The sequence below is a fragment of the Echeneis naucrates genome, chromosome 10 (assembly GCF_900963305.1).
Source record: "Echeneis naucrates chromosome 10, fEcheNa1.1, whole genome shotgun sequence".
Lineage (NCBI taxonomy): Eukaryota > Metazoa > Chordata > Actinopteri > Carangiformes > Echeneidae > Echeneis > Echeneis naucrates.
This window is the reverse complement of record NC_042520.1, coordinates 14,322,299-14,337,124: the sequence shown is the minus strand read 5'-3', so window position 1 is coordinate 14,337,124 and position 14,826 is coordinate 14,322,299. Positions and strand designations below refer to the sequence as shown.

The 14,826-nt window shown below is 39.9% G+C and overlaps 1 protein-coding gene across 2 annotated transcripts in view; it reads left to right on the top strand.

The window, feature by feature from the left end:
- Positions 1-12,195, top strand: part of gabrb2a (gamma-aminobutyric acid type A receptor subunit beta2a) — a 30,225-nt gene extending 18,030 nt beyond the window's left edge. Inside the window, exons 5-10 of one of the 2 annotated variants that reach the window (XM_029511757.1) lie at positions 2,712-2,794; positions 7,165-7,302; positions 7,742-7,894; positions 9,863-10,107; positions 10,569-10,709; positions 11,839-12,195. In XM_029511757.1, coding sequence (XP_029367617.1) covers positions 2,712-2,794; positions 7,165-7,302; positions 7,742-7,894; positions 9,863-10,107; positions 10,569-10,709; positions 11,839-12,195 — 1,117 coding nt within the window. The remainder of the gene's footprint in view (positions 1-2,711; positions 2,795-7,164; positions 7,303-7,741; positions 7,895-9,862; positions 10,108-10,568; positions 10,710-11,838) is intronic. The other variant, XM_029511758.1, reaches the window with a different exon arrangement.
- The last annotated feature ends 2,631 nt before the right edge of the window (positions 12,196-14,826 follow it).

Below are 14,826 nucleotides of genomic sequence, written 5' to 3'. Positions count from 1 at the left end.
TCTTGATCAGTGATGCAGAGTCTCAGACAAAGCTTCGAGACTTCTGCTGGTGGGCTATAAATAGGCTGTTATTTTTACCCCTGTCATTTCGGCCTCATTTTCACTTTTCCTGTGTGCTTCCTCCACCACCATGATGATGAAGTGGTGGTGAGTGATGAGTGATATGCTGGCAAGTACAACATCCCTGTAAGTTGGGGCCATAAAGAGGGTAAACTAGGACAGAAATAGGACTCCTGTGTTAATCCCCAGTGCATCATGGCCCTGCAAACTGGCTCTTACATAAGAGCCCAGAGAGCAAGAAAAAGGAGGCAGAGAGAGAGGTAGAGAGCCTGAGAGTGTGAGAGAGAAAGACTCTGCGTCTCTACATCTCAAAAAATGAGATCCCAAACTTGCCAGGCTAGACCCAGGGGAGCAGGAAGCCTTATGTAGAAGGATTTCAAATAAACTTTTGCTCTTAATTATTAAAGACAAAGCACTTTTCAAGATAAGTTCTTACTTAAAGTGAAGAGAGGAATGATATTGTGATTTTGTTTTTACTGCTCAATGAACAGTTTAGTCTTATTTGCAAAAGCATAAAATGGCTTTTAATGATTGCTAAAACATGTAAAGTGCAAAAAAAAAAAAAAAAAAAAAAAAGTGAAAATCTTGGAGTAACTCAGGCACAGGACGTATAATTTGTAAAATGTATGTAAAGTTTAAAAATATCTTTATCTTTACATTTTTGCTGACTATCCCTTCAGTACCATAATTTGTGATTTTTCATTAAAAAAAGGCATTCCTGCTGGGTGTTTAATTTATTCTTACCCCCCAATTTAAAACCAAAAAGAAGATGTCAGTCTGTGAAGTGCACAGTTCAGGCTTTAGGGCTAGATATTAAAGAGTTGAAGGGTGATAGTTACATGGCACTGCATGTCATATTAAAATGTAATAGCACAGATGACCATTACAACTAAATTGTTTAACACAGCTAATTGTTTCAGAAACGTGTTGAAATTATTATGGCAAATTTCCATCAAATTAATTAAGAAAACTTTTTAAAAACGTATTATTATTATTATTATTATTATTATTATTATTATTAATTGTATTATTATGTCATCTATTTATGACTTCCAGTGGTTGGTGGAGGTCTGAATGCTCACAAACCATTTTCATTGTTGCGCATGAATGGATGGAAATCTAAAGGAATAAATTAATGACTTGATAGTAACCAACAGTGACAAGGGAAACCCAAGGTCACGATAAATACCTCAACCTATACTGGAAATTTCCCCACAGGCTGCTTCTATTGCTAATGGTTACATGATGCTATCATGTTTTATATCAATCAGTGTGTGTGGGTTTGTCTTACAAGTCAAGGAGGCTAAATTTAGTCCCTGTGGTTAAATTGTGTGTCCAGTCTCTCTCAGACAGCCTCGGGGGTTTGGCACGGCCGGGTGCCAGCCCGTCTCAGCACTGGCCAACTTGTTGTGTGTGTAACAGGAAGTGCGTTGCTCTGTGTGAACCTGTCAGACGCGACTGGCTCAAATTTGGCCATTATTTAATATGGCACTGTTTGACCAGAGGTTGAACCCTGTTCTTGTTTTATCTCTTATGATTCAAAAAATTAACCCCCCCCCAATCACAGTACAGCATATATTACTAACTGTGCACTGGTTGTACATATTTCAACTAGCAGTTGACTGAACTAGCAGTTAGTACATATGGTAATAAATGTGCTTTACAGTTATGTACTGACAAGAAACAATGCAACATGTGAGCTAGTGGACAAAAACATCAAAAGGAAAAATATTTACTCTTGGTTCTTCAAAGTCTAATGAGAGCGGTCACTCATCAGCTCTTTGTTTCTATAGTGTATGTGTGTGTGTGTTTTGCTTACTGCATATCCAAACCCTACTCAGAATTAGTCGCTTTTATGGGCCTAAACTCAAGCTGAAGTGTTAAAGAGCCATAAAATGCTGTAAGCTCCAAAGCTAATGTCATGTCACAATTCAGCTTCTAGAGAATCCCATGAAAAAGTATTACTTGGTAAAACAGCTGCTTCATATATTCATCATTCAACCATTACATATGCATTTTGGTCCAATGAGAGCAGTTAAGTCTTTTCTACTGGCACTGTTTGCAAAAGAAAGAAACAAACATTAAAACTTAAAAGGCTAAAATTAAACCGGAGGATATAATGGTGAAAGTGCAAAATTGGTGCATAAAACCTGCAATAAACTGGACTGCAGTTTGTAGCCTTACAGAGAGAAAAGATCTTTTTAGGTGAATTTAGTGGGCAGTACATGGAGTTAGGACCCAATGGACAGGGGTTAAAACATCTAAGAGGGGAAATGTTAAGAAGAAACGGGTCAGCAGGAGGTTTCTTCTGAGGGCCTTAAAGCAAAAAAATCCATATTTTGAGGGCAAAGCTACTGGCCAGCCATTTTATTTACTTTGTTTTTTAAAGTTCAGCTTTTTCAAAGAACAAACACATACTCAGTTAACTTTTTACGATTTTGTTAGCAAGGTTTTATTGTTTAAAGCTATTGTTTTTACAGCTACGGTTTCATGTCAGGTGCTTCTGCTTTAGAGAGGTTTGTCATTAACCTGCTTTGGTGCACATCCTACTTTGGTGTGACGGTCAAATGAAACAAACTGCACTGTTCGCGGCTGCTTCAGCCTCTTCTGTGACGATGAATCCTATATTTTCCATCCCATTATGTGTCTAGGATCACCACCACTGCAGCCTGCATGATGGACCTGCGCCGCTACCCTCTAGATGAGCAAAACTGCACCCTGGAGATCGAAAGCTGTAAGTACTGTTGTCCCTGATTACCAGCTCTGACACCCACACAGAGACACAGAATTAAACAGATCTCACGTACACATGCTGCTCTGAAGTCTGGTTTGATAACAGTCTTCGGGTCCAGTGACAGCAAGGTAGGGGGAAGGTTGATAAGGCTCCATGTGAAAGGCTGATGAGACATCAAGAGATACGCATCAAAAAGAGGAACATCACTAATGGCTCACTGACTGATAACATCCAGCCTAATTAATTCAACTCCAACTGCACTGGCTTCCCAAGGCGTGGAGGAGCCTGATTTGGTCCAGTGTTTCGGGGGTGTGCTGATTGTGGATTTTATGTGCTGCTTTCTCATGAAAGTGCCTTCATGTTTGTACGGTACAAGGGACTCATTTCACATGAAGTTTGTAATTGTATGTAATCTGGCGTTCTCGAGTCAAAGGAGGGAGGGAGTGTTAGGCAACATGAGAGAGAAAGATGAAGTCCTCTGCGTGTTTTATCTGGGTCCCCAGAGAAAAGGATTATGGGGGTGGGATGTGGTATAGGGCTCAGTCTTCCCGGGTTTGATCACACTATTGCCAGCAGCGTTAGCAGCACAAAAACAGTGTGGGTCAGAACTGCTGCTCCTCTCTTTTCATTTCTCATCTCCTTTTGTTGCACAGTCTCATCCTTTTCTCTTTTCCTCCCAGCCTTTTTATCTCCCTCACCATCACTCATACTATCTTTTTTTTTTCTCCTCACTCAGGCAACCCAACACAAAAAACACACACACACACACACACACGGACAGCTCCAGTTTTGATCACCAGGCAGTATCTGCTCTCATATGGATTAACTGGCAACAGTTTTAACGTTGGAATCGCTTCATGCCAGAGCGTGCTATTTTATTCAGACTAATGAGCCCAGAGAACTCTCACTTCCCTTGATAAACTTGATGCATTTTTAACAGACACAAGTCTTACCAAAGATCCCCAGACACATCAGCGGCTCGCTACTGTGGTTCAGGCCACTGGCTTCATATGCTGGGGTGCACTGAGCAATAACTGATGTCTGCCCCCATCTCCAAAACCAAGGCTTCATTGCACACATGCAAATACACAGCCACATATCTATGCATATCTCATATCTGCAGCATTTTCTGTCCCATCATTGTAGTGGGAAGTGTGACACCCCAAGATGAGTATATAACATATATAAATAAACATAAATGAAACAATCCAGAATTAGGTCAACCAATTCAGTCTCTAAATGTGACTATAATGTCCCAAATCAAAACTCTTCTTTCGCGCAATCAATCTTCCCAACAACTTAAGAGGTATTACAAATGTAGGCTGTATTCCTCGAAGGTTGACAGTTTGGCTTTCACTGTCTTTAACATGGTTATTTTGTTAAATTGGTGTTTCATTTAAACATTTTTAGTCGTATTATGTGTTGTATTTTAGATTAATTTTTTATGTTTTCTTATGCTTATTGTATTCTATGCTTGTTTGATATGCTCTGTATTATCAGGTTTTTGCCCTGAATGGCTTCTGTGTGTCAGCATCATTTCCATGTAGGACAGATGGAAGATGGATGGAAGACAGATGGAAATTAGTGACTCACTACAATCTGGTGCAACCATCTCTTAATATTTTCACTTGCACACTGCTCCTTATTGGCACCAGAGTTCCAAAATGACTGACCACTTACAAACTAGCCATAAAGTACTCTCTTACCAGACTGTACATGTTAAAATCTCTAATTTTTCTAGACTCTTAGACACTAGTTCCTGAGCCAGGCCTGTCATGGTTGAGCAGAGCTCAACTGAGCTGCACATCAGAGCAGCAGCATGGTGGACTCCACATTAATTGGGGTGATGCAGGGATGATGACTATGCAGATGTGGAGGAAGAGATAACTCTGTGTATAATACAATGCATACAACATCAGCATCAACCACATCATGTTCCACAGCTGCAACACAATGTGGTCAGAAATTCCACGATTAAGGAATAAGGCTGGGAATAATCTTTGCTTTACTAAAGTTCAACAAATTCCACAAAAACAGACTCCAGCAATGAATTAGCTTAGTTAGCATTGCGGAAGTCTATCCTATTTTTCTGTGTGATGGAGCTCCATTGTTGTCCAAATATTTTAGTCCTTTTTTAAAATGTAAAGCATATATTTATGATATGATATTTATGATATTCAAAATGTGAAAAAAAAATCAAATTTTGAATAGAATCACATCAATGCAGAGCAGTGTGTAATGGATCGGAGGTCAGACAGTCTTCAGAGAGAAGTTAACTCTTCCATTGCATGTGTGAATAAATAATAACTCCAACCTTAAATGTTACTGATGAGACAAACAGTAGAATGAATGATGGCTGATTCATCAGTTCAAGGGTCCAGGTATTGTCCATGTAGGCTCCTGTAGAATAAAACCAATGCTTTTATTACTGGTTGTACCTGTTCTTGTCCTAGTCTGCTACATCAAAATGTCTGCTGTGAAAAAGGCCTGTGGGTGAAGTAAGCTGCCTGTCCAACCAGTAACAACCCAACATGCGGACTGTGACTAACATCCCCTTGAATGTCAGTGCCACAGCAACAAAGAATTATGTGTTAATTTTTAAAAATCAAAACCTTGGAGTTTAATTATTCATCACATCTGAATAGGTCACTGCCTCTATTTTGAGTGTGAGGAAGACAAAGTACAGCTCAGCAGAGGGAGATGGCTGATCCCTGTTTGCCTGCGACGCTGTTCATGTCAGAGACAGACAGTCTACGACACTGGAGTCCCCTGACTGCAACTGCAATAGTTTCCATCCATGTGCACAAAATGCATCACGCTTAAAATCTCAGTTCCTCGCTGTGTTATGTGGCTGTATAATAGCATGTGTTTGTCCCAATATAAACATGCTCCAGATCGCAAAATTGCCCTGGTTTTGAAGATGGAGAGCTGCAGCTGAATCATTTATTTATCATTAACATCATTCATGAGTCTTTTCTTTTTATCAGTTATCTTTTTTTTTCTTGTGTTCCATAGAAATAAATATTCTACTTCAGTATGAAAAACTAGAGAGAAGCCCTAAAAATTTTAACTTGAAGTGATGCACCATACATAATTTGAAATTTTAATTCCTTTTTAAAGGATAATACTTTACATGACCACAAACCCTCCAACACACACAAAAGAGAAAAATATTTTAAAATCAAAACTTCATCTTGCAGACATTGCTTTAGAGTTGACATAAGGATGCTATGAAAGCAATCCTGCTTCACATGGCAATCCATCACAAGGACCACGTGGTTCATTTTCTTTAACAATCTGATAGTTATGATATGTACAATATTGTTAAAAGATCACAAAATGTGTAGCTTCATGTCAAGGAATGTATTTCTTGCAGGAAAACCAGCTGCTTTATTGAGCTTATTGAGCTTCCAGCAAACATTTGAACACACCAACAAATCAACCTACTTCCCTCCTCATTAACATACCTTTACGATTTAACATGGACATAAACAGCTGTATGTTGACAGTGTGCTTATGTTGAGGTGCCCTGGCGCTGTAAGTCAGTTCTCATAGCTTGACGGAAAGTAACAGCTCCCTAGATGATGGAAAATCTTCTTTAAAATCTGTTTATATCTTTTCACGACTAACTATCTACACTAAATCACGGCTACCGCAGCTTGGGCCTTCTCCATGAGCCACGTCTTGAGTTGTTGCTAATGCTACATGGCTAACATTAGCTTAGCTAGACTGTCGTGTATTTATTTACCTGTTTGAGGAAACTCTGCGAGTTTGGCATCAAACTGGCGAGGGCTTTCTGCTGTCTCCAGCCACGGAAACCATTATCGGTGTTGGCTCTTTTCCCCCCTCCTTTTGCCTCCATCGTGTTTTGATAGTTTTTTATACTTAGGTTAGCATGCTCAGCAGCTAGCCCCAGAGCTAACCGCTGCTCGGCACATCATCACAGTGAGCCTTAAGCTGCTGGAAACAGCGGTTATGTAGCTAAATTTACAAATAGGGTCGTCTGCTTATGGTGACTATTTAACGGTTGAACGTTTATCAAGATTATTTATGGGGTTTTTTTTTAATGCTCGTATGTCGATTGTAATGTTCAGTGGCCTGAAATGATAACTAGATTGTATAAATCAAATGAAATTAAACATTAAATAAATATGTCTAATATCTAATCTAATACACTGGCAAGCATTTTTGATGAGTGGATGGGTGATACATATTCTTTGGATTGAAAATGGTAGAGGGTGAGCTACAAAGCAGAGAACCACTGACACTGACATTTAACGCTGTTCCACAACATCATGACATACTGCAGACAGTCAATGGACGATTGTACTGTTTTCCTAAGTGACCTGACTTTGGTTTCTCTCTTGCAGACGGCTACACCACAGACGATATAGAGTTTTATTGGAGAGGTGGAGATGGTGCAGTGTCTGGGGTCGACAGAATAGAGCTGCCACAGTTCTCCATTGTCGACTACAAACTCATCTCCAAGAACGTGGTCTTCTCTACAGGTGAACAACTCAACAGTCCACTTCGTTGTTGGCTCTTTGAGTTGACAGCAGTTGGTGTTCATGGCTGTTTTGTTGGGCGAGAAACTATTTTATTATTATAATTTATTAAAATACGTTTACCGGAAGTGAAAATATTATATATAGCCTATTTTTGTCAACATTAAAATACATACAGACGAAAAGACGTAATTATTGGAGACAGACAGTGATTAAATTGAGATGGCAGTAGCAGTTTACATGCTATGTTGCTTTTAAATGATCGGGGAAAAAGCAGAACCAGGTTTTGCTTACGTGCCTGGGCTGATCCTTGGACGGCCCCGGTCCAGTTTCATCCCTGGAGACAAGTCTTTCCTTGTGTCAAGGAAAAAAGCTTTTAGTTGGCGTCACTGAGGAAAATCTATTTCTCTCCCACTTTTTCATCTATGTGTGCCATCTTCAGGTTCCTACCCCCGGCTGTCCCTCAGTTTCAAACTGAAGAGGAACATTGGTTACTTCATCCTGCAGACATACATGCCTTCCATCCTGATTACCATCCTGTCCTGGGTCTCCTTCTGGATCAACTACGATGCCTCAGCTGCCAGAGTGGCCCTGGGTAGGACTGCCTCAGCGCTGGTGAAAAGTGACCCTGGGAAATTACCCAAAGCTAACTGATAGCAGGCCATAAAAAGAGCCATTAAACAAACACTAGGCTGTATACATTTAGATTGGCTATACACCTGCACATTATTATTATCTGTCAGGGGCCAGGTCCTTGTTTTTGCTCTCTATTTTCCCTGCATTTAGTTCTTTTTTTCTCATTAGCTCTGCGCACGTGAGTGATAACAGTGTGCGATAGGCTGCCCGGCTAAATGTCTGTTGTTCAGATGACTATATGTATGACTCATGCAGAGTGAGAAGCGCTGCAGTTCGACCTTGAAGCGTGCTGTCTTCTCTATGTCCGCCTGTCTATCGGAGCCTCTCATTGGCTGGGGATCACAGCTTATTGATACTACATCCAACTAAATTAGAGCCAAATGAAAAGAGGCAACATTTACTGAAAATCACCTCACACATTAGACTTTACACAATGTCAAACAGTACTGATACTAAAATTAGATTCCACAAAGCTCCCTTTAGTGTTTAAGTTGGATATGACAGGGCAGAGCAGCAAAGGAAATGGCTTTGAACTTTATGTGCTTCGCTCTTGTCACACACCATTTGTTTTTGAGGTGGGACACATGCAGGTTGGAGCCCCAGACGGTGCATTTGGAAGTTAACGTAATTTATAGATGTGCCTGCTCTTTGTGTCCTGAGAATGTGCAGTGAACAAGTATAGCCAATGAGAGATGAGGCTACATGCTAGAGTGGCACAGTTGGCTGCTGGGTTATTTATAATACGTGTGAATCTGACCAAATGCAGATTGTGCATGCAAATGACTAATGTATCAACCACAATGCGTGCATGTCAAAAAACAGGTGAATTGTGCTGTGACTAATAGCAGATGTTTACCATGACACTTGTGATATAGCCTACAGTTTGTTTTGTGGTCATTTGAAAAAAAAAAAAAGGAATGAATGTGAACTTTTAACTATATGAAACACACAAACAGTTTCAGTCTCAAGAGGTTTTGAGTGATATTTTGTCCATATGGGTTCACACTCTTTCAGGGCTGTCTGTTTACGATCTATAAACACTAACGTAATGTACAAAGTAATCATGATCAGTGTACGTACACAAGCGCATGCCCATAACCTTTTGAACATATGCACCTGATCTTCATTATTTTCATATTAAGCAAATTTCACTAAAACTAAAGTTAACTCATTGACTCCTACATGTATAATAAAGATTTAAGTGAAACTGAAAAGATTTAGATTTCAGACACTCATTAATTATATGCAGTTCTTTGCAATTATATGACATGTAAGTGCAGTCCTATGATTATGGTTTTTTTTTTAATTATGAAATATTGCATTGTGCAATTACAAGAAGTCTGCACTCTCCTGCTTACTTTATCAGACTGATGAAAATATGCAGCATTGAACATTGAGATTGTTAGCAGAAGGCTGCCAATAAACTACTGTAAACAGCTACACAATACAGAACAGAGTCTGAACACTCATTAAAATATATCCTTATAGGCATATATGCATACTTGGCAATGATTTAAGTTGCACCATCTTAGTTTAACAGGCTAGCATACTAATATATTTGAATTAACTATATGTCAGTGGTAGGCAGCTATCATATATACAAACAATTAGACAATATTGAATCACTAAAATGAATGATTCCACTGAAAACACTAATGCCAACCTAATGAGGCACTGGAGAAAAAAATCTGCCAAACCCAGTTTATTTAACCTTTGGGCACCATAAATTAAACAGAATTGTGTGTGAACTGAAGTAATAGACTGACTGTACTTATTCCAATGGCCATATTGCTTGCTTAGCTAAAAATGCTACATTAGCTTTAGTGACATTGACAGGCTTATTTTTCTGTGTAAAGATGATGGTAAAAATGTCTTATCTCAAGACTTCACTCTCTCTCTCTAAACGTATGACTCCGCTGATCTCCAGGGATTACTACGGTGCTGACCATGACTACCATCAACACCCACTTGCGAGAGACACTCCCTAAGATTCCCTACGTGAAGGCTATTGACATGTACCTGATGGGCTGCTTTGTGTTTGTCTTCCTGGCCCTGCTGGAGTATGCCTTTGTCAACTACATCTTCTTCGGTCAGGGCCCCCAGCGGCAGAAGAAGGCAGCTGAGAAAGCAGCCACAGCCAATAATGAGAAGCTGAGACCCGACCCCAACAAGGTATGTGTGTGGGTAACTGGCCCTTAGAGGTATCTGTGCTGTCGGTTAATGTGTCTGTATGTTTCTGTGGCAGCAAATAACTTTTTCTCCTCTCAAGGTCGATGTGATGCTGTAATCAATGCTTGATGTCCTCTACCAGCACTCTGTACTCCTGCTCTAGCTCTCCGTTTCTCACTGGTTTAGCCTTATGTACCAACTTTATTGCTCAGACTAGGATCTGAAAGAGTGAATGCAGAAGCAATGACTGGCTTTTACTTTATTTCCATATTTCTGTGTCTCTCAAAGGGCAAGGCGTCTTGGAAAAATCACTGGCTGAGGTGCCAAAGGCTTCTCTTTAAATATGATTCAGCTGCTAAAGTTGCAGGAACAACAGCAACATAAAAAATAAAACACCCTTTCCTTCTGAGTGTGGCAAGCTACGATTTCCCCTAAGTAACAGTGCTGATTTTGTATGCTTGCAGTGGCTGGTGGGAAATGTAGTTCAGAGAGATGATGCTCTGTATGCCAGAATGAAACAGAGGGAAATTGACGCATATGACTCGATGTGGGATCCCATCTTTGTGGACGATGCCGCATTAGGACTAGGCGAGCAAAGAAATAAGGTACTGGAGGTTTTGAAAGTCAAAACTAACAATGTCATCAATCTGAATCAACCCAGATCAGAGGAAAATGCTGTAGTTTTTGTGCATTTCTTTGATTTCTATAGATTTTTAAGACAACTTTGATCATCACTCCCACCATTGTGTTTTTCCCTCTCTTGGTTTGCTCTTCATGCATTTTCCTGACAAACATGGCTTAGCAGTTTGATTTCTGCAGGCATAAATTTAATGTTAACTTGGTCTGTATATCTAAATTAATGACAAATGACAAACATGGCAAAAAAAAAGCAAAGAAACACCAGTAGCCTCTGTTAAAATAATATAATTTAGATTCAAACTGTATATTCTCAATGGAAATTGATGAATCTCTTACGACTAATTCAAGAAATTTATAGTAAAAAAAGGAATGTCAGACAAAGACAAAGATTTGCAGTTTGATGAACAGTGCCAACTAAGTGGCTTCGTTTCAGTTACACAAAAGAACAAAATACAAATAGGCTCCATTTACAGCGGGACAGGATTGGATTAAAGGGACGTTTTTCCTCAGAAGTCAGGCTATGGATGAAGAAATGTTGATCCGAATTCACTTCCCACAATGTCTTTTCTGACCTGCCCTGACCTTTTTAGCCTCTCCTCCATCTTTGCAAAGTCCTTACTATTTCTCTCAACCTTCTCCTGTCACATTTTCCTTTGCTTTCTCTTTTTTTATTCAGTTTGTCTTGTGAATCGACAGAATTTTAACCAAACTCTGGTTGAAATTCTGAGATGACAATGAAGATTTCTCCATGAGAATTAGTTTGTGGAGTGCGTTGTGCTCTTCCAGGAATGTTATCACATAGTCTTGTGGTCGTATTATCACTCAGATTTTTATTGACAAATGATCAATAATTTACTTAGTGCTTTCAAAGTGTTTAAGATTTTGTTCACTGTAAGTAACACAGTTTTTGACTCATTTGCATTACCCATTCTAGCACCTCATCAGTATTTTTTACACAGTGAATTGCTTAATGATATAGCTGTGTTTGTTTTGAATAATAATTTTAACAAACCTAATTGGATTCTAGTTGCACGCAAAGATTTTCCTGAGACAATAACTTGTCATGGCTCCACCTCTTTTTACACCCTCACACAGATGACTCCCGATGACAACATCCTGTTTAGCACCTTGGAAATGAAGAATGAGATGGGTGGTGCTGGGGATCTGTCCCGGGGCCTGGGAGCACCCGGAGACCCCCGCAACACTATGCTGGCCTATGACAGCTCAACACTGCAGTACCGCAGGGCAGCCATGGCCCGCCAGAACTATGGCCACAGCGCCTTGGAGCGCCACGCCCAGAAGAAATCGCGCTTACGGAGACGGGCCTCCCAGCTCAAGGTGAACATCCCAGACCTGTCCGACGTGAACTCTATCGATAAGTGGTCCAGGATGATCTTCCCGACCGTCTTCTCCTTCTTCAACGTGGTCTACTGGCTCTACTACGTCCATTAAACCTGGTGGCGTCTGGCGGCCAACTTATGACGGCCATGCAAAGAAGGGGTGGGGGGTGGGGGGAGGGGGGAGAGAGGGTTTTAGGGGACATGAAAGAAATGAAGAGAGAGAGATGAGGGATGATGTGAGTGAGAGAATGAGAGATGAACAGTGCACCAACTTTTTTAGCTGGTTCATTTTAGAGAATTTGAGGAAAATGCAAAGACTTTCGGATGGACTGCAGCAGCACCCAACACTTCAGTCAGCAGTGACTCTAAGGATTTGGGAAACACCTTATAACGACTGACAAACACTCGAAAAAGAAGAGCAAGTTTTAAAAAGACAGAAATGGTGCCTGTTCCAGAATTTCAATATATCACTAATATTTGTCATTCGTAGCTTACTCTCTGTGGATCAAATATTTATGCTTGTGTTTGCATATACTTTAAGGATTTGTTTTGTTTAGTATCTATTTACTTCGTAGCCGAGCTGTCTGCATCCAGGAAAGCTTTATAAATGATTTAAAAGGAGTCATCCTTGATAGTCTATTTTCCTATAATTACTGTATATCAAAAACATCTTTTAAAAGCATGCTTACTTTTGATTTCATTTGCATCTCGGTCATAATGATGATGGAGCGCAAGGCATTTTAGTTTTACTAGTTGAAGTTAGTCTGTCAGTTACAATTTTACAGCTTTGGCTTAGGAGAGCCCACCTGGGTTCGAGCATCACTGGATGCTGACAGGTGGACAGCAGGGGGCGCTCTTTTCTCTGGACATCCAAGTGGGGCTTTATTGGTGCATATGGTGAAAAGGAAAACCTTGCTGAGTTGCTGAAATTTTCAAATTATCCAGTGAAAGAGCGGGACTGTTGGACACTGACGCTTTGGCCAAATTTATGTTTTGCTTTTTGCTGTGCTGACAGAATCAATTCCATTTCACCTTGTGGTTATTATTATTATTTTTTTAGAAAGCATTTGAGACAATATTTTACTCCTCTCCTCCTTTCTTTCTTCCATCATGTGAGAAGCTTCAGAGGCGGCGAATGGCTTTAACACGACATAAGCTGGTGTAAGAACTTTGCTGATAGTTGAGCTGAGTTTCATTGCAACCAGAGTTGCTGCATAAATATGGCAATCCACAATCATCATTATCAGTAGAATTGAATGATAGAAGTATGATGCGTTTCATTGTGATTAGGTTTCTGTTCTGAAAAACTGTAGATAAACATAAATCATGTTTAAAGAAAAAGATGATTCATTTTTATAAATCAATACTCACATTACTGTGTAAATATTACAAATTTATTCTATTTAAATGGGTCTCTGTTGTTGTTTTTGCAGTTGAATTACAGATCAAATGTTCCATTCAGTGAAAAAAAGAAAACAGCAATTTAACTGAGGAAAAAAGAAAACACGATTCACAACTTTGCTGACTCTGTACTTTTGGGACTTTTCTCTCTTTTCTTTCTTTTTAATGGACTCTAAAAAACATCTACTTGCTGAAACTAAAGCACTTCCAGACACCAGTGACTTTTGGGTCAATGTTTTGTTCTCCGGAAACGACTTAACAAGGACCCCACTATCCAGGCATTGAAGTCAGGCATATTTTGTACAAAGTTTCTGTAAATTCCAATTGTAATATTTCATAATGACTGTAAATATCTTGTGTAATGATTGTCAGCCATTATGAAGATGTATCTAAATTCAATTAAAACTCAATTCAGTCTATCACTTCAATAACAGAGTACATGGTTGGCAGTTTTATGTATGCTATGGCTGATTGAGTGTCTGAATGAGTGAGTGAACAACTAAACCCGACACAAGGAGTGAGTGTGAAAGCGAGAGGAGTAAATGCAGGGGTGAATAGAGAGATGTGAAGGCTGCAGCTGGGGACTATTGGCTGCATAATGGATGGAGAGGCAGAGGAGTTACAGCCAGAGGCCGCAGCGGTGGTCTGGGCTGAGATGGTCTCGGCTGGGGTCTGAGCTAGGGCACGGCCCCCAGCCTCAGGGGACATTAACGCAGAGAGCCATAGATATGGAGGCACTCTGTGGACTCAACTGTGGCCCGCTGGCTGTAGGGGCCATAGCGCCAGTTACAAAAAAGATAGGAAGGGAAAGAATAGGGCAAGAAAGGGAGCAACCCATCCATCCATGCCTCAACCTCTTCCTGCGTTCTTTCCTCACTCAGCAAGCCTACAATATTTTACACCGCACTCCCTGACCACTGTTACAGCCCTTAAATGGGTTCTATTGAATATTTGATAGTGCCAAACACTGAATATTTAATATTTAAAGAGGGATTTTGTTCTAACGGACTAATGTGCAGCTAATGTTTGATTTTGAATGAAGACTAGCAAAAGAACACAGTGAGATACTAATGCATGGAGGATATGAAGGAATATTTTGATGAAAAATATTAATTAGAAATAAGTATGTAAGAAAGAAATTGAGATTTTGAGTGAGTTGAATAGTTCAGTTCTGCTTCAGACACTGAATGAACCTCATATATGCAACCATGGACTTAAGTCATTGAGCTCAAGCAGATGGAGGGCAAAAAAAAAAAATTATATCAAAGACAGAAGCTGTGAAGTAGAGTAGTTGTTTTTTTTAAGTAAAAGAGATGTTCTGAATGAGACTGTACATGACCTG